General features: G+C 39.1%; 3 protein-coding genes across 4 annotated transcripts in view; 1 reads left to right on the top strand and 2 right to left on the bottom strand.

Annotated features, from left to right (window-relative positions):
* The window catches only part of LOC145456866 (uncharacterized), a 215,922-nt gene that overhangs the window by 184,660 nt on the left and 5,239 nt on the right, over nt 1–26,023 (top strand). The gene's annotated exons all lie outside the window — the stretch shown is intronic.
* LOC145456816 (uncharacterized) lies at nt 1,219–3,366 on the bottom strand. Of its 2 annotated transcripts, XR_013920716.1 has the most exons (3): nt 2,353–3,366; nt 2,053–2,294; nt 1,219–1,994 (listed from the first exon to the last, which is right to left on the bottom strand). XR_013920716.1 is itself a non-coding variant. In XM_080334935.1 (2 exons), the coding sequence occupies exons 1-2, from the start codon at nt 2,927–2,929 to the stop codon at nt 2,149–2,151; spliced, it is 723 nt and encodes a 240-aa protein (XP_080191061.1). In that variant the 5' UTR covers nt 2,930–3,366; the 3' UTR covers nt 1,219–2,148. The 2 variants fall into 2 exon arrangements, 1 of the variants encoding a protein (XP_080191061.1); XM_080334935.1 differs by having other exon boundaries at nt 1,219–2,294.
* LOC145456862 (lysophosphatidylcholine acyltransferase 2-like) lies at nt 7,769–24,670 on the bottom strand. The gene is made up of 13 exons (XM_080334997.1): nt 24,429–24,670; nt 17,312–17,451; nt 16,488–16,708; nt 14,963–15,136; nt 14,841–14,899; nt 14,526–14,560; nt 14,281–14,335; nt 14,120–14,202; nt 13,641–13,766; nt 11,889–12,042; nt 11,729–11,827; nt 10,092–10,233; nt 7,769–9,223 (listed from the first exon to the last, which is right to left on the bottom strand). The coding sequence occupies exons 1-13, from the start codon at nt 24,528–24,530 to the stop codon at nt 9,036–9,038; spliced, it is 1,578 nt and encodes a 525-aa protein (XP_080191123.1). The 5' UTR covers nt 24,531–24,670; the 3' UTR covers nt 7,769–9,035.

The raw sequence follows: 26,023 nt of genomic DNA, 5'->3' as shown, positions 1-26,023 counted from the left end.
AAATAATTTATTCCGGAACACATAGCGACCAGGAATTGACAACAGACTCGGAACATGTGGGCATTCAGTGCCAACTGGGTGCTTCGATGCCAACTTTCAGTTTACAAAATATCAAGGATGACCAGAAAGCAGTTCAGTACTTCACTGGATTTGATGACATCGAACAGTTTCTGTTTTTTAAGGACATTGTAATGTACGATTTGCATCGATTGGAGTACACCTGTACATTGCTTTCAAATGAAGAACAAGTTTTTATGACACTGATCAAGTTACGACAAGCTCTTGATCATCAATTGCTTGGCTACATGTTTCATGTCTCAGAAGCAACAGTTTCCCGCATCATTAATGCTTGGATCAAGCATATGTACAGTCTATTGTCAAACTTACCAATTTGACCTTCAAAACATGTGATATTGGATACCATGCCAGATGATTTTAAAAAACTCTATCCATCAACGAGAGTAATTATTGACTCTACAGAAATCCCAATTGAGAAGCCATCTGACATCCATGCACAGTCCATTACATTCTCAACTTACAAGAATAGGAATACCATGAAAGTATTAATAGGTATTACACCCAAGGGTGCTGTTTCCTTCATAAGTGACTGCTATGGTGGATCCGTTAGTGACCGCAGCATTATTGAGCAATCTGATTTGCTGGCCGACGCCAGAACAATGTTTGAAAAAGGCGACAGTATCATGGCTGATAAAGGATTCCTAGTGCAAGATTTGTTTGCACCATTCGATGTAAAAATCAACACCCCTACTTTGATGAAAGGCATGACTCGGCTCTCTCAGGAACAGCGGCTAGATGATTGCGCGATCTCCTCAAAACGTGTGCACGTTGAAAGGGTTATTGGTTATGCAAAGACATTCAAAATCATTTATAATGTATTGCCTTACAATCTCCTGCATATGGGAAATGAAATAGTCTTTATCTGCTTCATGATAGTAAATTTTAGGAAAGGCATAGTTTGATATAACAGCGTTTGATGCTTTTATTAATTTGTGTTTGATTAAGTAGAGTTGGTCAGTGTTGATGATTGTTTACTCTCAGTAATGCATGGATGTTCTTATTTCCACTTTAATATTAGATCCCGCCATAATAAACCTAAATATCACTCTTTTGGACATGATGACTGTACTGAGCGCGTATTACTACCTAGACGCAACTTGGATTTTAATTTATTAAACGAGATACAAGAAAACTCCCAATATATAGGTAATTAAAATGTATCATGGAATTTGGAAATAACAATAATCAACACAACGGCAGAAACAGCTTTAGCTCGGAAAAATATTTTATCAATGCCACATGGCATTCAGCAGTTTTTCATCTTGCGGTGATGCAATCTTGACCACCAAAAAAGGACGCCAATACATTTCGTAGAAATTTTGCAGCTTGGGAATCATAAATTAGGTAACAAATTCTGGGTCAAACTCTATATACTCAATGTGGACATCACGAAATGTATATAATACAAAATAACATAGTTTTTTCTCAGCGCAAGCCATTTGGCCTTGTACTTGGGCATACCATTTATGATTTTTCTTCAAATGATAGCCATCTGCAGCAGTCACCAAATATAGAAAAAATTTTCCGGGTGTTATTAGCTCATCCCTTGCCGTGTAGGGGCACTTGACCTCCAACACACTATCAGGGAGAACCAGACCATCAGGTGTTGCTGCAATATATGGATATTCTGGATGTATTATGAGTCCAGACCTCGAGGTTTTTCGACCGGACAAATGGGAGAAGGCATCTATCGTGGCTGTTTCATACAAACTCCCATGTATAATGGCATCTGATCTTAAATCACTATTGTTGTACATCGATTCGCACAATTTCCACATGTCACGTCGATCAGTAGCGGATAGGATTTCTCCAAATCTTGATGCTGTTAAGCGCCACTTCCTTTCAAAATACCACCGAGGGGATTGACGTTGCTTGATTGTCGCCTCAAATATTTCTACAGCTTTCTCTGGTGGGCACTTAAAATTTATCAACATAATTGGGATTGAGCATTGACGTGAGAAATATCATACTTACAGCAAGAGCTTGATCAATCCAGTACTCCCCGAATGGCCTTTCTAAATAATGGTGATCAATCATTGCAGCATGCATGTCTGCTCTCTCAAATATATATTAGAAAGATATCGCTGTTCCTGAGGTCTTGCAATGATTGATTGTCTTGCTGCGTACAAAGTCGGTGAATTTGCTATCGGAAGAGTTTTCATTTTCATTCGGCGAAATTGAGTTCCCAAAAATGTCACTGATTTTGTAAGTTTTACCTAAATGAAAACATATGAAAGTTATCAACCTTCATGTATATAAACTATAAAGTAATACCTGAACTTCTTTGAGAAGGATGATGGAACGTTTGCAATGTTTCTGTGCATGCCTTTGAAATTTGAACAGTCTTCGACTGCTTATAGTCCAGCAACATCAGAGCAAGACATGATAAATGCTTGCAAGTTGCATTTGGACCGCTTCCTCCTGGGCATTCACATTCACTGAACAAGAGTTCCCCACTGTTCTTACAACATATCTTGCTCCAATAACTGACATGCCTCTTCATCGATGCTTTAGCAATGGCAGTGAAGTAGTGTAAAGTCTCAATCAATAAAGCTGAGCAGGCCTTCACGCACATCCCTTCTAACATCACTTTTCCTTTTTCCAACGATTTCACTGTCTTCGATCCTTCCTTTCTCCCAAATTTAATAAAATACGCCTCAATAGAGCATCCTGAGAGTGGTGGAATTAATTCAAAATTCACTGGTTCATAACCAAATTTGGGCCACTCTAGTAACTCTGTACTCCTGACGTACGACGTTCTACCAAAATCATCATTCCTGTCATAAGCGAGCAGCCTGCAATGCAAAAAGTAACATTGATCCAGAGTGTCATTACCAGTTGGAAAATCCATAGCTTCTCAACTTACGTAGCAGCCTCTAGAGGCAAGCTCACATGCTACAGCTTAGTTCGGTCTTAATCTGCACTTTTTCAAATATAGTTGCGTATTGCACCATGTAACTAAATGAACTTAGATTGTACCATTCTCACGGCGTCATATCTGATCAAAACTAGCTCTATATACAACCACATGTATAAATAAATGACTTTCATAACTACCTTTCTATAAGTTCCGCTTTCCTGCCACATGTCCGAGCATTCCTACTGCCCAGCTCTTTTTTGAGATCGTGCACCGTCCATGAAGAATAATCAGTCGACATTTTCTATTGCAATAGCCACAAGCTAGCTAGGATATCAAAATACAACAAATGAAGACGACGTTTATATTGGTATCCACTGTAAACAGTGGATCACTAGGACGAGGTTCTGGCGCCCCCAAGTGTATGAATGTCTCCCATTCTCTTCTGTGTTTTCGCTTTGCGTGAATGCCTAGCCGGGGCTTGCCCCGGTAGCGCTCATAACAAGCTTTCACTATCTATTCTCTCAAAGCCGCGCACAATAAAGAAACGGTGATTTACTCTCTCCTATTCGTAAAATGGCCGAGCAAGTGGGAAAACTATGCCTGGTCGCCCCTAAGGTGTGATGTAACAATCGTATCTATATCTGAACTCGGTTACCGTAATATGCGTTGAGTCGACCTTTACTGGTATATGTCGATTTTGACGATGTTTCGCACCATGACAATTCTTGAAACTTGGTATGATATGTCGTGAAGGTAGTAGGCTATTTAGCACTGTTCCAAGTTTCAGGCTTGCTACTTAAAGATAAGGGTAGTAATTTCGTTTCCGAAGTTCAGTGTGTGCTGATCTATCATGTACATTGTACAGCAAACAGATTTTACTCAAAAGCCGGTATTGGTCTCCATTGATTTTGACGATGTTCCATACCGAGATCGGTTATGACACTTGACACGGTAAGTCTTAATGTTAGTATCGACCGCTGTAACAAGTTTTAAGTTTGTCACTGAACTATGTGGGTGGTAATTTCGTTTCCAAAGTCGAGTGAGAGCTGACTCTTCATTTATCGCTAACAGATTTACGCAAAAGCCGTTATTGGTCTCTATTGATTTTAACGATGTTCCATACCGAGATCTGTCATGAGCTTTTGCACGGTATGTCTTGATCTTAGTATCGAACGCGGTGCCAAGCCCTAAAGTTGACACTCAATGATTGAGGCAGTTATTTCGTTTTCGAGGTCGAGTATGGTAGAGATGCGCGCTGATCTGATACTTAGCCTACCTATACATCATTGCGGATCTCACGCAAAAGCCGGTGTGCTAATCTAGTCTGCGTTCCATAACGAGATCGGTGATGATATTTCCAATGGTATATCTCGATGATCGCATGAAACAGCTAACTAAGATTCTCGGTTTGCATTCAAATATTCACATAATTTTATGTTCGCCAATGTGCATTTCACTGTGAAATTGTGGCCTTCAAACCATTTGCTTACAATCCCCTGTCAAATGCGATAGCTATTTCATTTTCGATGTCGGCTAACAGCTGATCATTCGATCAGCCTATTCCTCGATCTATTTTACTCAAAGTTCGGTGTTCGTCTGTTTGTATTGATTTTTACAGTGTACCATGCCGGAATGGGTTATGAGATTGCGAATGCTACTTCTCGATGATTTCATGTAACAGTAAGCTAAGTTTACGGCTTTCATTCATGTATTTATTGATTAATATGTTATCCGACGGCGATTTCGCAGCAGACTTATAGACAGTAAGCCGTATGTGTTGTGTCACAATCTCCAGTTTCAAGACCAAAATGTACTATGTTGTTCCGAGACCGAAGTTCCGAGGCTGCTGTCCTTAGTTCTTCAAAGACCATTCAAATTGATGTTCTGGATTCAATATGACAGGCCCAATCTATGAGATAACAATTGCGTATGTGTCCGAAGTCGTTGACCTTTGCAGTTATAGGCTTACGCAATCTCTCGAGTTCTAGTCATTGGAATTAGTCTGGTCAAGTCAAGTGTGAACAATGAACATGAATCGTATTGAATCTTTGCTCCGTACGTAGGCTAGTTTACGCAGTTGCCTTTAGAGCGAAAATTAGAGGTCTAGAAATTGTCCAGTCCATTGATCCAATCGTACGCGGGTACCTCCGCTTTGGTTGCCTATCACCTGGTCGTAACTCGTAACCACCAGCTCAGTGGTCGTAACACACCAGGATCGTGTACGAAACACTTTCGGACGGGCTTAGAAAAATTATTTTGCGATTTGCGTAATCTCTAACTCTACCATGAAATCATAACGCATGCTACTAAGGATGACCTGATAATTGATTCGTGGCATAGGGACGATTCTTAGTTCACGTACATCATGTAAAATAATCCTTTGATTAAAAAAAAATGAATAAAACTTTTGTTACCACACTTCAAGTCACGGCTCACCGGCAAACCTCTCGCGGCACCTACGTTAAAATCACTGTTGTCGGGAAATTTATGTGACCATCATAAAGTTACTTTTTCACGTTGGAAAACGCCATTGTGACGTCATGTTGATAAAAGTCGCTCGCAGCCCTTGCCCCACCACCCGATATTGTCACGAGCCGCCACTGGAATTTTGTGTCATAAAATCATAGTTGACTACCATATAACGGCTACAATGTCGATCATTTTGACGCAAGGAGTTTACATAGTTCATGAATCGAAGACATCAAACATATTTGAATCCTTGCGCATTTCCATGACACTTGCGTTTTATATAAAACGTTTACAGCCCGAAAACGATAATATACTGTATCCGAAATACGGCTACGTTAACGGCGGATTTCTGCGTAATTCTGACGATATCATTCTATGCTTTGTACAGGATTGGCATCTAGCATAGGTGAATCTCTGATGACTTCTACAACAAATTTCCGAAACGTTTACAACCAGAAATCAACAGTACAATATGCGATATTTAGCACTGAAGCAGGTGCGCGAGAAAGTAGCTTGCTAACCAATTTGTGGTTGCTATGCGACCTAGTCACGTGATCGAAGTCCTGCAAAAGGCCTATTTAGGCGAAGACAACAACCAACGATTGACTTAGACATCCCATTCAGTGTTCCATGTATCGGCGAAATCCTCATGGTAGTACGTCATCGACACGGTTGCTGATTTTACAGCCGTTTCTCAGAGGTCGGCAGTTTGCACTGCGATATCTCAGAAAATACGTAATTTTAGAAGTTAGGATGTATATTATTGGAATCAGCAAAAAAAACTATACAAAAAGAGCCGAAGTTGTTTTGGTCGATATAGTTGACCTTTAAAAATCTCTGGCCAGGACTGAGGCTTGCCGCAACAATTGCAAATAAAAATTCAAGTTTTCAACCAAGGCTTCATCAAACTTGACCACGCATTTGTAGTGATGTTATGCCAATCTTACCTCCAATCTTAGCCAAATTTACTGGGGCCAGAAACTTTCCGCGCCCTAATGTTCATCAAGTGCGATGTAACAGTTTTTGAGCAAGTGAAAATGTAAATGCGAACCAAAATTTTGTAATTCGTAGTTATCAGCAGCTTCTTTACTTTCGCATTTATTTTAAATTTTACACAACTTATCGGTATCATCCTTATCGATGACGCCCTACCAATTACATTTCATTTGCCTTACTCAGCTCTCAGTATTCGTTTGATTACATTTCATTGACTGTCTTGTAGCTTATTCGCTGTTAGTCGTTGCCAGTGGCTCAAGCTTTTCATTGTTATTAGTCGCTTAAAAAATTTTCTGTGTTTGTATTTTTCAGTACAGTATGATTAGGAATAGTTCGAATACGTTCAAGTTTTTTTTTAATAAATGGTATTCTACGTATCAGTGACGTGCGGCGAGGTTCGTGGTTGGTGTGGCACTGACCACCCCCTTCATATCACACACATGTAAGGTATGCTCCCTGATATAGATGCACATTTGCACAAAGATGGTAATAACAACAGCAGCAAAAGATCGCGGGTAGTCGAGAACATTTTCTCTGCATCCTGTATCAGTAAAACTTGATCTATCAAATTTAAATGGTTAGTCATCAGCCAGATTGTGAAAAAGTAGGATGAGATTCATGATTGGGGATGCAGATCGCAATAACAGACGATTTGCAAATACCTCAAGCTAAAAGGTTAGTTGACGACCTGATTCTTACAAATTAGCAATCTACGCAGTACACACGCATGATACTCCTCGTCATCTGTTCCATGTAAGCTTTGTCTTGTGGGCCGTGATACAAGTCGGCGGATATTATAGAATATCGTCCTGGTGTAAATGACTATTGCAGTCGGAAACACCATAAAGGCCACGGACAACGTCGGCTTGTAAGTAGCTATCACATACGACGATGTGGATGGAAAATCCATAACAGCGACATCATAGTACGGGAATGTATTTGCTCCGCATTACGCATTGGTCGTCGCTACTACATACAACACTGTCGGTTTCCGTGATTGTTGCTAATTACGTCACTACGGCCTACCGAATCAATTACACGTTTAACAGTAATTGTAAGTTGATATTTTTAGCATTGAGTAATTGTAATGTAATTGAAACATGAAAGAGAGTAATTGTAATTGAACTGAATTAATGTAATTGATCCAACTCTGGTTGCAAGATGCAATGGCTTGAATAATGTCTCAGACTTCGACATGATTTAGTAACTTGACTCGGTTCGTCTCTAAAGATCGAGTGACTTGACTTGACTTGACTCGAGTCAAAATGTGCAATGAGTTGAAGGCAGTGACTTGATCCCAACTCTGTCCGTTACGCGTGCGTTGCAGTTCCCATCGCGGAATTTCCGAACCATCTTCGTAATACGCAAAGTAATCTCCAGATATATTTCAATGTAAAAGTGAAAATAGCACTCCGTCACATGTGGACGACTAAAATACACGCAATATCCAGGAAACATTTCACGCGATATACGATAAACTAATCGTTTTCGCAATGGGAAGGCATTGCCATTAGATCGCAGAGTGATGAAAGCATTACTGCCGGACAATCTTCAGCTTGAAAATGAACATTTGGACAAGTGGTAAAGCGCATGTGCCGAAATGTCCGGAAAATAAACACACGCATAAAGACATGTCGTACAGATAAAACAGTGCTTCATAGGTAGCTTTGGATATCTTTGAACTACAGCAAAACGTTTAGTTGTCATGCAATAAACGGGCAGTATTTACTAAATAGTGAGTCTATGACACGATTTCAGCCACACTACAGAAATCAAAATCGAAAATCGCCAATATCAAGAATATGCTCGCTATGTGAATGTGAGTTTTTAGGGAATGTATGGGGAAAAATACACTCGCCAAATACAGTTACTAAACCATGAGAATCTGAGAGCGTAGCAAGAATATATTTTGTGGAACAATATAACAGCCATGTTTTTGTTAAGACGTCACAATGACGCGATGATAGAAAATAAAGCACTGCATTTAAGTCACATTTACCTTCCTACTTGATATCACGTATGAAAATAGACTCATCAACACCAGAAGTACTCAAGGGGACTTTGCCGTGATTCATGTTATAATTTTGCGAATCGTCACCGGCCGTTGGCTAACAATCTACTTCTTCAAACTAATTCCTTGAGTACTTCTACATGAGAGGTTTTGATACGGACTGACAATCGATACACGAAACAAACACAGTGAGACATAAAAGTTCTATCGCGGCCACCAAAGAATAGCAGATTCCGCGTATACCGAAAACTAGTGTGTATTGGTAGTAATGCAAGTTTCACAAAATTTTGCCTTTTGACATTCCCATGAAAAACAAGGCCGAACAGACTAAAATATTTTCCTGATAAATGAGTATACAGCCATATTTAAAATGAACTTGAATCTTTTCGAGCAGAAACTCATCAGGGGCAATCATCAGCAATTAGAGAATTGAAAAACTTGTGATGTGATGAGTTCATAGATAATATTTATGCCGTAGCATATCAGAAGTACAATAACCCTGATAATGGCGTGAGTACAGAACAGATTCATTGAAAGTAACTTTCGCAACGCAGATAATAAATATGTGAGAATTTCATTTGAAAGAAAACAGTGCTCCCACTAAAACACGGCGCAGAATATCTAGTCGCGTTTGGATACAGTGACTCTCTTAGTGACGCCGGAGCTACTAGACCCTGATTTTGTCTGATGGGTCTGTCCCGAGCACGGCAAAGTATACTTCCCGCCTCGTTCGTCGTGCTTTAGATTTGTGTAAGAGGTGAAAAGCCGCGCGTACTCGGGCCGTCTTTGCGCGAAACGAGAGAACTGATCTGAAAACGTACAGTCTTAATTAACTTTCAAGCGTCGGTCAGCAATGACGTCATGCCATGAAGGCTGATTTGGTAGCGCTTGCAATTCCTGACAAGGACTGTTTGTTGATGACAACACTACAGTATAAATGATTTGACAGGGTTGTAATGACTCGAGTCACGATTTTCTGATGACTCGACTTTACTCGAGTCATTTTCTCAAAGTGCGGAAGTGACTCGACTCGAGACAATCTGTGTATCGACTCGACTTGGACTCGAGTCATTGCACATGACCCGAGACTCAGACGGCCAAGACCGACATTTTATCGTAATTCCGAAAAATAGTGAAGTGACCTCCCTATTGGGACTTTGTCCATTGGTACTGGTACTTGAACATGCAACCAGAAACTGCTAAAAGTGAGGGAAATTTGTATATTATAAACGAGATTCGATATCACCAAAAGTGGGTTTAACACGACTGTAACTGGAAACTGAGCAATTAATACAATGACTTGGACTCGGTCTCAATGCTCTGATCGGTGACTTGGACTTGACTCGGTGGTGAATTGAAAATGACTCGACTTGACTCGAGTCAAACTATAAAGGTGAGATTGACTTGTGACTCGGAGCCTTGTGACTTGGTCACAACCCTGTGATTTGAGTCACTAGACCAGCTCACCCAACTAAAGATAGTTGTACTGTAGATTTAAGAAATTTTTGACTAAAGAACTTTGAAAATGCACAAATGATAGATAGAACTGCTTTGTGAGGCCAGGGCTCATTCGAGACAACATGCTTCGCGATCCGCATGAAATAGTATGTTCGACGTCTCCCAACCTAGTTGACCACCTCCACCAACTCCACCTCAAATTCTGGTAATGCGATGTACCGTAATCGACTTTTCCCGTTCGTTCCACGTCGATGGTGTCGTAAATTCGGCCGGCATCGTCAAAATCCTGTCCGAGCACCGCCTTCAGTACCCGCTCCAGTTCGTCGCGAGACACAAAGCCATCGCAGTCGCGATCAAATACCTGAAAAATATGAGAATAGATACGGCCATAATTTCCAGCAAATCAGCGTCACAAAATCTTTCGATAATATGCAATGTCTTTATCGGAACGCTCCTATCGCAGGGCATTTTCAAGACCAAGACACTCAAAAAAAGTATCATTTTCCCTTCAGGCAAGCCTGAAACACGATCTTTGATCATAAATGGTCAATTGGACATGGAAAAGCGATGAAATTTGCTACCATAAATACAATTATTTATCAAAATTGCAGGAATTGTATTTGGTCTGTAGTCTGTTGCTACTGGTTGGAATTGAGCAGAATCTTGTATGAAGCACTTTTTCCTGCAACTAACAATTAAATCACTACACCACTGCCCTATTATACAGCTTCTGAAGCTTAGCTGCAGCTTGTAAATTTTGAAGCCAATTCTTTCAGCATTTGTTTGTACAATCCCAACGCTTCATGGAATTCATTGAACTGCCAGAAACCACAGCCGTTACAATGCCTGATCAATTCAATGGCGTATGATAGTTTTGGACATGTTCAGTGTTCATTGTTCAAGTACGGAACTAAAACAACTGAGATCTTTCAGAAGACACTAGATATATATATATTTTGTTTCGGATGACGCGTTTCATATAATTTGCATAATGGTTGCCTGACATTTGAGCATGCGAAGTAATAAAAAACGACAGTTGGGTACGGGACACTCAAGCATGTGACTTTATAAACCAAAAACTAACTCAAACCCGGAAATTAATCCTGATATACATCCTAATCCTAAGCGTAACCCTAACCCAGGGGTTATTAAACAGGGGTCTGGAGTCCAGGGATCCACGAACTAGTTTTAGAGGGTACGTGAAAGATCAATACGTTATCAAGAAACTACAGAACTAGATTCTCCTTGGCGAATGACATCGTGAGTGGGGCTGTGACTACCTTTTTATATTTTTATAACAGTCAGAAAAGAACGAGTTGTGCAATATTCAGAGCTTTCGACAATGTTTTGCGTTCCAATTGTCCCGAATTGATGTCAAAGTCTGTAGATGATTCAAACAAAAGTCGATGCATCAAAGTGAGTACATCATGTCCGTGATTGTTGAAGACCGGTCAAAGTAAATCCATCCAAGTTCGTTTACCGCCAAGCAGCTGTTTCAATATAATCCCCTCAGATTATTGCAATGCTGACACAGCCAACAATGCTACCGAGAAATTAAACGTGTAAGATATCGATTTGAGCTGACAATGTCATTTTGTTCAACCTGAATGTGGCAGTAATAAGTAAATTATGTGATAATTATGATAAATGAGCATGCAGTAAGGATTAATGTTGGTATAAAGCGCTGCGGGCATACTATCAGGAGAAATTATCTATTACACTGACAGAGTAGCAGAAAGTACAGCAACGTAGGAAGAACCAACGTGTACAGGAAATCGCTTTAGAACGACTACCTCCGCTGCGAGCAGCAAGGACGAGACATTTCAACAACAGGAACTCTAAAAAATAATGCGTACCTCGAACGCGAGTTTCACAGTTTCCTCGGTAACGGCTTTCTGGGAAACTAAAGACATCCCAATCACGTATTCCCGGAAATCGATCGACCCACTGCCATTCTGAAAGCCAATAAACTATTCTGCCCACGGTGTATTCAAACGTACGCATCAACAGTTTTACCCGGTCATACAACCCGAACAATTCACGTAGTTCTTTGGTGATTGGCAATTTCAAATGCCGGCTAAATTCATCGATTCCCATCGATCCATCGTCACGAGATTTAGAGATTTCCGCAAATTCATCGAGTAATTCGTACATTCCGTTGATATCCATTCTACGCGAGATCAATCAATACGCAATCCGGTATATATTAAATGAGACCAAAACCAGCTTTACGGTAAGCGCCAGTACAGAGGTTTCTAACATGAGTGCTGAAGCCCGGGCTTTTATCAGATTATCGAACTCGCTAGATGTTTTCAAGCGTAAAATCAAATTCCTGTTATTGACACACACATTCTAACTACAGTAGTGTTGATTCTTTTCATACTACTATGCACTCGACTTTTATACATATCCTTATTTCATTGCCCTTGTGTCCGGCGCCCTAGTGTAGGGATGATATATTACTATATTCGACGCTCTATGAATTATTATATTTAAATTGTATTCTTAATTTACAGTAAAACTGGTTAACCTTAACACATACACAATCCGGAAGCTACCAACACATACACAATCCGGAAGCTACCAGTACCCTAAGGGAATGAAGAATTGGCAAGGGTTTTAGAGGCAGGGATAATTGAAAATGAATGGTCAAAATCATAGAAGTCATGCTGCGATTTTTGAGTCAAAGCGTAAATAAAATAATAAGAATATGCACAGTTTCCAATAAAGTGATTATTTTATTATTATATTCTTTATTCACAGTAAAACTGGTAAATATACACATAATCCGGGAAGCAACCTGCCCCCAAAGGAAAATGGCGAGATTGGAGTAAATTTTTAAAATTTCAGTAATACATTCAAATTGTTATTCCTATGCAATACATAGAGAAGTCAGATTACAGAATTGCAGCAGATGAAGAATTGGCAAGGGTTACAGAGCAGAGGTAGAGATGATTGATTATGAAGAATCGAAATTACAGAAATTATGCTGTGATTCACAAGTGTAATTTTAGTCCAGTGGTGCATTCAAGGCCTTCCGAAGAATGTGCACAGTGCCCAATAGTGTGATCTTTTGGATCATGTCGAATCGAACGTTACCCGGAATTTGTTGGATATGTCTCATGAGTTTATTGCTTGCGACCCCTGTAGCGCCATGACTATCGGTATTATTATCATTATTAAAGGGGTCACAATGAATTCCAAGGAGGTCTTCAAGCTCGTTTGACATTACTCTCTTTTCCGTCAGTGGAATGTAGAATATATCTCCTATCCTGATGTTTTCCGATAACAATACAGAACAGGAGTTCACAGGATAGACGCTCAGCCAGTAAGGGGACAGCAGGCTGTGCAAGGTTAAGTAAGAACCACTACACTGGGGGATCTTGAGCTAAGAAAGAATAAATGGCATGCATAAATGGCAACCAACATGTCAAACTAGATGACAGCGGCACACCAAGGCGACAGAGGTAATGGCGAATCTTCCACGGTCGATTGACACGCCTACCAACAGTCCAAGACCCTAAACATTGCCTCACACACAACACCACATACAAACCTACATATGTACTGATGAGGAAGGCGAATCCCGATATATCAAAATCATTGAAATATTCACATACCATATGTGTATTTTAAAAGGCAAATGCAAAAACTTTGAGCATTTACAAACAGGATCATGCACAAAATATTCCTGTCACCGGATAATCTTGACGCAGACACAATGTGACCATGGCGCAATCAAGGAAAGAGAAATTTCAGACGACTCACTTCAGCTTCCTGCTTATTTTTGAGAATTCAATGAGTCCCGCCATGGCAGGTAGATTTTTCGACTCAGCACGAGCCATCAATCGGCAGTCTTCAAAAGTGTGATCGGTAATCGGAACGTCCAAGGCACTGAGTGTACACATCATAATGCGGTCTTAATTATCAAAATCCAGCTTTCCTACTTTGTGTGTAACGGAGAGGTCATCACATAAATGGTAACTAGACTTGACACATAAGACATGGACTAAAAATAACAGCCGATTCAATCAAACAAAACAACGCAGTTAACAATTGAAACTATTGCAAGGGGGTTCAAGAATAGGAAAATTTTGAAACATTTGTCTCCACTAAACTATATCATGCAACTTAATGTAAAAATTTCAACACTTGGAGCAGTACACAGGCATTGAGTGAAGGATTGGGTCGAATCAAACCTCTTCCACAGGTTCAGAGATATAAGACCAAGACGAATGTAGCAATACCTGGCCATGACGTCTCGCACATTGCAAGCAAACATTTTTGGATTCTCCTTCTCCTCTTCGCTCGGATAATAAACAGGAAGAAACTACAAAACATATTCATTAAATTCCCCTATACCATTGCCCAGAAAACCCATCAGCTCATATGATATGACAGTATTTACCTCAATCTCAAATCTTGAATACAGTTGACACATTGTCAGCCACAAGAGTGCCCATCTGTAAAATTACAGCATCACTGAACTGATGCAAATTGAATATGAACTATGGAGACATTCACAAGCATTCAGGATATTCTAATTCCAAAATCTATGTCAAACAGTAACACATTGGGGAATACACATTAACACCCTCACACAGGGATTTGTCACTGAAAATGTCTACGAAATATTCTCGATGAAAAACTCACCCGCTAGGACCGTCAGTGACCCACGAGTATGTGTCCTGGAATATGGATCAAGATATTAGACGATGAAACTATATTCAGTACTCTGATTTCTGCATCAGGGGCTTGCAGCACTCGATTTAAATAATTAATACAATATACAGTTAATTACGGAATTTCTGTAGGTCAAGGCCTTCCAAAACGCCACATTTCAACCGTTTGGTAGCGGTTATCATTATTTATCATTATGATTAACCAAAAATAATCCAGGGACAATCACTAATTTTCAATTCCAAAAATTCTATTATCGATCAAATCAACCAATCAATATCTCCTTACCAATTTATTCGGATACCTTAACAGCACCGGTTGAACCGGACAAGCTGGTATAAATGCACCTGCGGAATATACAAACATCTGGTTACCGCCGAGAATAACCAATCTTAATGGAGTAGCGTTACCCGCTTTGAAAGAGATCAGCGCCTGCCTGTTGGTGCAAGTTCCTTCTGGAAACATCGCTATTTGTGGCCACCGTTCCTTTGAAGTTGCTCGGTGCAGGATGTCTTGGATAGTTTTCTGACGGGAGTTTGGGTCCTGCCTCGAAACGAGCACCGGCTGCTGGGTTCTCAGGAGGGCTGTTTTTAAAACACATTGAAAAATTCAGGCAGTGAAGATCAACAAATTCATTGATCCACCCAACGAAAATATCCAGGCTTGTTGGATACACAGGACAGTATTTTCCTGTAGATGATCACTGGGACACAACTAGTCTAGTATTAATAGTATTGGTTTGAGTCGAGATGCGAAATACAGCGTTTTCAAGCAGCCTACTACTGACATTATATGCCATTCACACTTAAGAGTTTGGTTTCGATACTTTGTTCCCAACATGAGAGCTTTGAAACCTCGATGGGTTGTTACTCAGCATCCAAAAGGCCCTGATTACGAATATTCATGTAGATGACATTTCTGCGGAGTTGCGAACAGCCCGTAGCATAGTCACAATGTGTTGCGAGGCAGTCATGGTCGAGAAAGACAAAATTATTTTCAATGACGTGTGAACCGCATTATTTTCTTTGTTATCACGAAACATACATATTCGAACATTCCAGTCTATATTACTGTTATGACATCAAAATACATGGAACTCGAATACTCGAATACACGACTCCGACCTGAATCACTCTGGTACTAGATCTTTGCCAGCTCTATAAGATAACAAATTTTCTCCACTCTGCCGGGCATTTTTTTTTCTCGAAAATCACCCCTGAATTTAGAGATCAACTTTTATCAAGACATTTTGTAGGATGAACTTCCAAAATGAGAATCTGGACACACGTCATTAAAGCTTTGTCATTATATGAGTTTCTGAGTCGATATAAGTGCATTCTGGTTTGAGAGTAAAAGGAAAACATAGATGCGGTGGATAATTACATAAAACTTATGCTTATCCCTATATAATTTTAAGTTGAAATGAGCTATTACTATGATGTTAAAGAGAAAATGTCAATTTCGTGAACCCAACAGGCCATTCAAAAATTGTTCAAACAGAAAGTACGGTAATGAAACACTGAAACTAGTCTCTTAATATAGGTCGTGGACCATATCCCACGAAAAGGACTTAGCACAAATACTAATATTGATGTGATTTAATGCGTCAGAAAATCAGACGACAACACAGACTGTAGTTCAATGAAGAGTAGCAAGGAAAGATTCCGCAAGAATTGGGAGAACTACAATGACCTACAATGTCAATTTGCCAAATGCATTACAAAGAAGATGATGAACATTGTTGAGTTTATATTGTTCAGATGTCATAATGGTTGTGCCCGAAAACCAGTGGTAGGTAAGCCATTCTTGCTCCATTTTGAAATACGAGAACAGGAAATGTACAGATGATAACAGATATTGAATCACCATCTTTCAGATATGACAGGATGAAGTTGCTCAACATGCATTACAACGCGCAATATAACGGTCACTTACTTCCGATAAGTGGCAGCTGAGCATTCTCCGTTCTTGAGACCGAAGACATCATTGGAAAGGTCGCAAACCATGCGAGTGCGTCGAGGTACGAAGAGTGTGGAGCACACACCATGATTTGGGCCTCGTCATTGGACACGCGTTTTCCGACTACCTTCACCCACAGAAATCCGATGAAAAAGAACTGGATCCGACCCATGATTGCGGGAATTTGAAATAGTGCCCTGAAAACGTTGCATCGATAGGTATTAGGATGATACAGCTCGCTTTGCATGATGAGATGGCTCATCGATCGGTAGGCCATGGGGTTCAGTGACTAACCGACTTGATTGCAAAAAATGGTATCCAGTACATCTCCACTGTGTGCCTGCCAATCTATGATAGCATGGAAAGGGAAAATGGTGATTCTGACTCGATAACCTTGCGGTTCCTTCGCATTTACATTATCAAAGCACCTCGATTGTGTTGAAGAAAATAAGAAATTATGGTTGCTGTAACACAGAAATGCGTAATTGTGTGCAGAAAGCTTCATAGATCATCAAGTGAAATAGCTATGGAGCTTGCAAATAAACCCGCTGTAGAAAGTTGAGGCTTAATTGTAGCACCCATCACATTTTTCAAGATCGGAAATTGCCTGATCTTGAGAATTAATCAGCGGTATATCTTCAAAGTTCAACATTGACATTCATTCATGATTCATGAAAGGGGCATCTCACACACGAGATAATTGAATCATTTTTGCAGTGTTACAATATTTGAATTTAAGTTACGTTGTAAAGAAACATGATCCAGCAATCAAATCAACAAAGGAAGAAAAGTGCACCCACCTTCTCCAGCTTGGGACGGGTTTGACAGGGTGTAGTGGCATGCCGATGGTCAACAGCTTAGCCACGATATATCCGATGAACATCAAAAGGAACAGTGCGATGAAACGAATTGGAGCAATTGTAACAGACATTACCATAACCTGAAAAACATGAATGGACTGTCTAATCCAGTGGTTCCCAACCTTTTTGGATGTCGCAGTCACATCTCAAACTTCAGAGTACGTATCGAGCCGCATGAAAACACTCGAGTAGGCTACTTATACCGAAAATTTAAAGGTAGCTAGCCTACCTCTGGATCTCACCATCCAGTAAATTCAAAATCATGTACAATGCACAAAGACTTCTATAGATTCTAAATCGGTGATTTTAGCAATGATAGGCGGAGATTGGCTAGTGTTATACATTGAAATAAACTGAAAATGCATATCATTACTACAACATACTATTATATCGTTATGTGATAGCTAAGGCGATTTTTTACATAAAAAACGGAAGATTTTGACCTAAAAAATCAAAATTTTGATATTCCTAAATTTTACCGAACGTATGCAAATTAGGTGTTTTCCCATATAATGTTAGAATTTTACTACTTATCTTTATTTCTGGTTGTAACTGTCTGTACTTACGAAGTAGTTTAACCTCAAAAAAAACTTTTTTGCCTCAAAAACTGACAAATCTTTACATGAAAAAAACTTTTATTTTAACGAAATCTGGCCCTATAAAGAGTCCCAGTAGTTAGGCTACATTATGCATTATGGTAGAAATAATTAAAATTTTTTGCAGTACAACGAAAGATACTTTCCTACATTCTCGATTAGAAAGTGTCTGTCCTTACTAAGTAGATTGTCAAGAATGGGGAAAGAACGTTCAACAGCAGCAGTTGTTGGCTGACAACACTGAAGTTGTGCGTACACTGCTGGTGAAAAACCGTGTTGCTTCATTCTGGCAATGGTGTGTACATCACAATTTTTCATTATGCGCTTCTTGATATAAGAACCATGCAATGCCCACGCAGTCTTGCACCAGGTGGATATTGCGGTGCGTTGAGCATAACACCATGTCAACCTATTTGTTTCATTTGAATATTTATGATTCACAATGAGCAGACAACGGGCCGTCTACAACGGTAGGCCTATAAAAAAGGCTACAAGCTGTAAAATGTCAAATGATAATTTCAACGACAACGCAAAATCTACGATAGAAACGAAATGCAGGTAGCAAAGAAGTTTCATCTTTGTCAACAATTTTGACATTTTTGACCTAACGCTACAATTTTGACTTGATTTCGACTTTTTTTTGTCATGTCAAAAAAAATCGCCCTAGTGATAGCTCTTTAGTCTTCCCACACTCCAGCATTTAATGCACAAGCTTGCGGGGGATTATACGCTGAGTTGAGTAGGCTAATTAAATAGCTGGTTCGTGGTACAGAACTTGAATATAGCTTTCAATACAACATCCATTGTAGCAGTATATTTATTAAACTCGAATACTTTTCGGGTGCCTCTTTTCAAGAGTTATCGGCACACTAAAGGGATTTAAACAGATCTAAAAGCAAAACCAAAAAGGCAAAGTATGACGCAACAATCAAAATCACAGACCATGAAATTCGCATCGTATCAATGGCAACAATAACAAACTACGAAGTATACGGACATACGGTACTATAGTAGCAGCACAATTTGTAAATAAACAATTACACGCACGGAACAACACGCACCAATGAGAAATTTGTAGGTTATAGAGGAAATCTTTCTGTCTGCATAAAATAGGTTTGCTCAACTGAATAATAGTAGACTCCAACACTTTTAAATGAAACACAGACCTACCACGCGCAATGACAGTGAACATATTGTCATCATAGTGCTGTGCACAGGCAAGGTTTTCGCTCAGATGCTGACCGATTGACGAAGCATATGCTTGGTAATCATCATAGCAGTGTTTTTGCAGCCAATTTGCACTGACGTGTGAGCTCCGTGCGATCATTTGCGCATGTTTTTGACCGAATCAATTTTGGGATATGCTGCTTAATACACTCAAACAATCTTTGAGATGTACGTCCTACATACCTACTATCACAGTGGCACTTGTATTGGTAAACAACATTACTTGCATCAAAGGCAGGAAGTACATCTTTTCGAGAGTTGGGTAACAAGGGTTTCGTCGTGTACACTACATGCGTGTTAACGCTGTAGTAGCAACGGTGAACAGCCGATTTAATAAGCTTTTCAAATCGGCTAGACACGTTACCTAGCCAAGGTAGGTGTAAAAATGCCGGGCATTTTTCTGGGCCATATTTTGGAGCTGTATCCGATTTTTTCAATACCCTAGAGATGGAGCATTTTAATATGTGGTCCGGATAGCCATTTTTGGAGAGAATCAAGTGGATATCATCCAATTCGCGTGACAGTTTTTCCGGCGAGCAGAGGCGCAAGGCGCGATTAACGAGAGATGAAATGAGGTTTAATTTACGCCGCTTCGGGCAGAATGAATCCCAACGAATATAATGACCAGTGAAAGTAGGTTTTCTGTACACCGACGTTAAAAACGTTTGTCCTGATCTCTCTACTAAGACGTCTAAAAAGGGAAGGGCAGCATCAGTTTCCTTTTCCACGGTAAATTGTAGAGCTGGATGGAGACAATTCAATTTTTCGAAGAAATTGAGTAGTTGAGTAATATGGGACTAATTGCAATTTATACTTGACTATGAGCCGTTATTTTGATGTTAGTAAAATTGTGTCGAAATTTACTCTTCACAGAGACAATTTATCAAGGTCTATGACCAATAGAACTCAATATATATCGTTGTCTGATGGGTATCCCTCTATACGTTTGACGCTAGTCTGCAAGAATTCTATTTCCCGGTTTCAGAAGTGGCATTAGATGACTTTAGACATAGCTAATATCCCTCATTTTAGCATTAATAGACAGAAATTGACAATTCATAGAAACAGGCAACAACTGACGTCTATTATATTTTGTTGCATATTTAGATGCCAATCAGAGCCGTGGTTGGGAATCACTGGTCTAATCAGTCCGAACGATCGGCACACACAACACACGTTATGTAAATTATACTTGTTGGAAGTTAGGCTATATATACATCGGGCAGTGCATTTTCATGAAACCAATAATGATTAATGGGTGAGGACATCACGGATTCGAAGCCTGGTAAATGAAACAATAGGGTAATTCCAGCCCAAATCAACTGAGGCAGATAACCACGTGTAACCACATCAAATGCAATTCCTAAGCAACATAGATCAATTTCAAACTGAACAAAAGTTATTTCACGGAAATACATTCAGCGGTTTTGGATTTATGGGGATTTGAAAAAGTACACTTTTTGTGCTCAGTCAACCGTTGAGAGGTACTGTAAATTAGTCTTTCTCTGTGGCTTTAAATGGAGTACATTTTCAGAAAGTACATAGCCTAACACTCATTTTGAATATTTTTATTATAATAATAACCTAGCCGTTTGGGGTTGAAAGGGGGGCTTAAGGTAATGCTGGAGTAAAATCGGTCATGCGTGATGACATTTTTCAGGTTGAATTGTGAAAAAAGGTATGCTTCAAATTTATTGAGTAAGGTATCATATGAAAGCTAAGAACGAGCACTGTCCAATAAAAGCAATGTCAATAGTGATTTCAAGGATCTAAGCTGCGTTATGACAAGAAAACTATATTCATATATTTCCCATGTGTCTAAAGGTATTTTGGGTTATATATTTTTTTATACACCTTGATATATTATAGAATAATACTTCATTAAGCATACGGTATGTAATAGCTTGGGGCAGGGCTTACTTTATATTCCAGCTTTTTATATTTCATATTTTGGTGAGTGGTGCTTAGATTATTAATGTTCAAATAGTCGGGCGGTATAGCAGCTGTGCATGGTTGAAAATTGAAAAATATAATTTTGATAACTGCACTATGCACATATGATCTGGTTCCATAGGAATTATTCTTTTTAAGTGGCAAAGATTCATCTTGAAAGCTCAATGTCACATGTATGCATCACCCATCCAAGTGCATAACTGAAATTGTTTGCAAAATTGAGATTTGTGACTGGCATTGGTAGGGGCGTGCGGTCAAAAGAGACAGTGCCTCATCAGTCATTCAAGCAAAACAAAACTTGAAACACGAAGTACATGTTCATGTTCATAGTCACCCACAAAGTTTATAAATTATAATTGATAATTATCAATTGTAGAGACATTTTCCAAGTCCAGAACGTCTAATTTCCATTTTTCGTATTCAAACACAGCAGTAAAATTTGTCTGTTGATCACAAGTATATCGTCTTGCAAGAATTCACATTCTCCAACCTCATCATGAACCAGATAGATATATCAATCAGAAATCAGGCTGTGCCATCTCTGCATGGCATCAATGTAATATATCATGTATGCTGACAAGTTTATAATATATCCTGACTTGTACACTCAGTGTGATTACCATATTTGTTGGACCATTTAAGTTTGATTGTTTTCTATTAGTAAGGATTAAAATGACCAAATTAACTACTTACAGATGATTTTTAAACTAATGGAGACAAATAGTCGAGAATTGCGGTTTTTAAGATAATGTACAAGAATGACGAACTGTTCAAAGAGAATGGCCAATATCGTATCACCACCCTGCCCAAACCATATTTTATCCAAAATGACGTATCATTACAAAATTTGGTGTCAAATCCAAATACAATGACCCAGAAGCTTGATTGTATTGATATTAGTTTGCCAAATGAGACGCTACCTCGTGAGCTAGAATATAAATATATTTCACCAAATTGTGACAAGATGAAGATAGAGATGGAATTTGGGAGCACATGACTAATCAATCTCACCCTACGTTCAGTTCATTTTGTGACATTACAGCAACAAGTGATGTGCGAAGAAAAGTAACATAAAAGCTCAACAAAGTAGGCCTAATATAATTCTTTTTCTGATATTAACCAGTAGCCGGTAATTTAATCTAAGGATAGACAAGGTGCTCAAAGAAAGAACGGTTAGATACGAATTATGACACGAATTACAAAGCAATATTTGCAACTGATTGTGCTTTGAAAAGCAATCCTATGATATTTTCAATGATTCAAAATTTTGCATTCCGAAAATGCACCACACTCAACTTCATGAATTAAAATCTTGTGTTACGAAACAACAATACCATAAAAGGCACACTCAGGGGTTCTGTCTATGACTATCTATGTATTGGTTACTCGGACATGTTAGAGTGAAATGTTATGTATAATATAGAACTAGGCACTTCCTTATATCTTTGACTGAATAATAGCTTGATTAAATGTGTGATATCACTTGCACCATGGAAGGAAATGGACAGTGCTAGCTAATTAATATACTTAATCACGTAACCAAAAACCAAGCAGCTGTATAAATTATACTCCCCCAAAATACCTTCAGACACGGGGGAAATATCATGACCTTGGTTTTCTTGCTATAAGACTGCTTAGATCCTTGAAATCACTATTGGGATTCCTTTAACTGCATTGTATTTGTTCTTAGCTTTCATTTGATACCTTACTCAATAAATTTGAAGTATACCTTTTTTCACAATTCGGCCCAGAAAATTCCGTCATGCATGACTGATTTCTTTGGGGGCCCAACCGTCTCTGCTCATTTGACCTATAAACTTTTGAAATATCCAGCATATTATTGTTCACATTCAAAGTTCACGTAACAGCGGTCTCAAAAACGTTGATTCACCCACGAAAACTCAAGCCCATCATGTATTAAGATCCATGCAAAATAAGTTGTTAAAAAATGCCATTTCGACATGGTTCAATGAACGCAAAAAGTGGTATTTTTCTCACTGCGATAAAATCTCAACGACTTATCCGATTTCGATAAAATCAAGTTTTTTCTGATCAGGAGATCACTGTCTCCCTTTGTGTGCGATTTGAATAAAATCCATGACCATAGGGTTATCTTTTGGAAAAAATTTGGTTGATTTGGCAGGGAATGACCCAAATATGAAACTGAGGAAAACCCTACAGGAGAGTCAGTCTTGCCATTTGGGCATAGCGATAGGGGTGCGGGATAATACGGTAACGAAATATCCCTGACGAGTGTCAGCCAAAAATTTTCCGGTTCATTTCAATATGAATATACTATTCAATTATAGGTTAAGAAATGAGTTTACGGTGTCAGCCATGTGCAGACATTCCAAGCCTAGGATAAAATCTCTCCTCCTCTAAACTGTTATATTGGCATATGTGATGCCAGAGTTTTGAACCCTCACATGTCATCACTCATCAGTCACGACTGGCCAATAGCTTCCTACCTCGTTCCTAAGAATAGTTATAAATCATCAATTCATCATCATTGATAAAAAACATCAACATAGAACGTGCATTTGCTCGTCTAGGTCAGAGAGGAGACGGTGTTTCGCTGTGTGTGGACCTCCAAATCGACATGTGCAGGAGTGCAGCAAGGTCACGATTTTATCCTCTGGCTTCGCTTACCTATTCGTCTGATTACTAATTAGTTAAATCGCTCAGCTCACATACGGGAAGCATCAATCCCGTTTTGTGAAATGCATAATGATCATTGATCATTACTTTTCGAACCGCATAATTGCACGGTCATCGGTGTTGTGTTGATGACGAAATTTTGTGTATGACGAATACCCACAATACAGTTATTACGGACTAAGTCGCGGCATATCTAGCCTACCCAGGTTTGTCGCCTATGTATGGACATTCGTAGTTAAAAAAAGGTAGTTCCAACAAGGCAACAATTACAAATTTGAACGATGACAGTTTTCAGTATAAAAGTGTGTGAAATTGCAGTCTTGTGCATACCGCTGTCCAAGGCGCATACGGGTATAGGAGTCTTACGAGAATACCAACTGAGTATCCCAAGCGCACCAAGGTGGAGGATGTAAGATTTGATAACACATTCACAGTCACTTCGACATACTTCTAGTTCTATGTTCATTGCATCCCATTGCGTCTTTGTATATCAGCATTGTGCGGGTTTTGATCGGAAGAAAAATCTGTAATCGCTGCTTCATAGTTTTAAAAGAAGACAACAAATTGGGGATTTCCTCCATGAACTCAAATATGAAGAGAGAAAATGATGTAGAATCACTCACCTTCATCTTTTCAAACACGCTCAGCTTCAAATCGTTAATAAAAGGATTCACTGTTGGTAAGGCAAACGATTTTTGTCTGGGGATATTCCTTCCATACTCCATTACTACGGATTACAAGAGGGCTAGCAGTAATCAAAAAACGAAAAACAAATTCCCCTCCTCATCCACAAAAAAGCCGCAGCGAAAGTTTGTGGGAGTAAAGGCAGAGAATAAAGTTTAACCTAAAGTCAAATACTGTGACGACCACAACAAAACATACCATAGTCATTCAGCTGGGGTAGGGTCGTAATCGCAACGCACGAGCGACGGCGAATTGATCGAAGTATTTTGCATAACCATAGCAATTTACAACGTAGCTACGTTGTAAATTGCTATGGTATAACTATAGACAACTAACCTACGGTAGGGTAGCTATCTATAGTATAACACTAGTCTTCACACATTTCGGTGCCGAGAAAGTTTCAACGGTTTTAGGGTATTTGCATATCGCTGAAATAAAAATAACATTAGTTTTTCCGCATTGGCTCTATCAGGGATATCTAGAAGCTAGAAGGAGTTTCAAGATATCCCTGGCTCTATTTTTTTAGATATTCCATATTTTAGTTTAAAAAAAGCTAAAAACACCCGATGTTGACGTAGGTTAAATTCTATTTTTCTGCAGCTTTGATGAGTCTACATATGTCTCCAAGCATAAGCATACCGTATTCTTCTAGTTCTGAAGCGATATCGCTAAACATGCAGAGAGCATTGTAAACGGGAATCATGTTTCATGTCAAGATCAAGTAAAATTATAAGTAAACCATAACAGCTGATGTCAAAGTACAAGTAGTACTTTTAGTAACCCTCAAAGTACATTTATTGAGGTGTCAAATCACCAGAGGTGGTCAGTAACGGAATACTTCTACTTTTTCGAAGTACCCATGTAGTTTACCTCTACTTTTGGTACCTACTCAAGTAGATCTTTTTCTCGCTGCTTCTACTTCTATTTCATAATATTTTGTGAATTACTTACTTTTCGCTATTTTCAGTTTGGCAAGTAGAAGTAGTTTATTATCCCAATAAGAAAGATAGCCGAAGGAAATTCGAGGTTGTTTTCTCGTAGTACCAACATTTAATTTTTATAAACTCATATAATACCGAGAATTTTCGTTGCGCTTCGCGCACAGTAGATACGTAGTGGCAAATATGTTTTAACGAAAGTATCGCTGAATATAATTTAGATACTGGGTTCATTGGTTCCGTTCACACCGCATTGTCGCCTACAGGCCTACCAAATATTTCATCACTGTAAGTATGGCCCCATAACACTTGAAACGACCGTTTCGCAATGGCAATTATACCTAGCAGCCCATGATGTGTCCTAATCTGGAAAAGTGGACTTAGACTTTTTAAACGTTAGACCTGTTTTAGCAGACCACCGATGAAACTTTCTGGACAAAAGATACGAAATATCGTTTCCGGTTTTTAGAAGTAGTATTTGTATTTTCTTTCGATTACTAGTATTATAGCCTACGTTGAGTTCTAATTATAGTTTCAGTTCTTTTGTTTGGAAAACACGCATGTTGAAGTATAAAAGCAAGTGTAGTAATGCCTTA

The sequence above is a fragment of the Botryllus schlosseri genome, chromosome 15 (assembly GCF_051294905.1).
Source record: "Botryllus schlosseri isolate E-star chromosome 15, Bs_hap1, whole genome shotgun sequence".
Lineage (NCBI taxonomy): Eukaryota > Metazoa > Chordata > Ascidiacea > Stolidobranchia > Styelidae > Botryllus > Botryllus schlosseri.
The sequence above is the reverse complement of the archived record's forward strand: the minus strand, read 5'-3'. Positions and strand labels throughout refer to the sequence as shown.

Excerpts from the sequence above, each read along its gene's own strand:
- LOC145456862 (XM_080334997.1), bottom strand. The coding sequence starts at position 24,530 with ATGGAGTATGGAAGGAATATCCCCAGACAAAAATCGTTTGCCTTACCA. Across the intron at positions 16,709-17,311 it reads CCCGTCCCAAGCTGGAGAAG|GGCACTATTTCAAATTCCCG; the intron begins GTGGGTGCACTT and ends CAACGTTTTCAG. Across the intron at positions 10,234-11,728 it reads CTGTGAAACTCGCGTTCGAG|GTATTTGATCGCGACTGCGA; the intron begins GTACGCATTATT and ends CATATTTTTCAG.
- LOC145456816 (XM_080334935.1), bottom strand. The coding sequence starts at position 2,929 with ATGGATTTTCCAACTGGTAATGACACTCTGGATCAATGTTACTTTTTG. Across the intron at positions 2,295-2,352 it reads TCCTTCTCAAAGAAGTTCAG|GTAAAACTTACAAAATCAGT; the intron begins GTATTACTTTAT and ends GTTTTCATTTAG.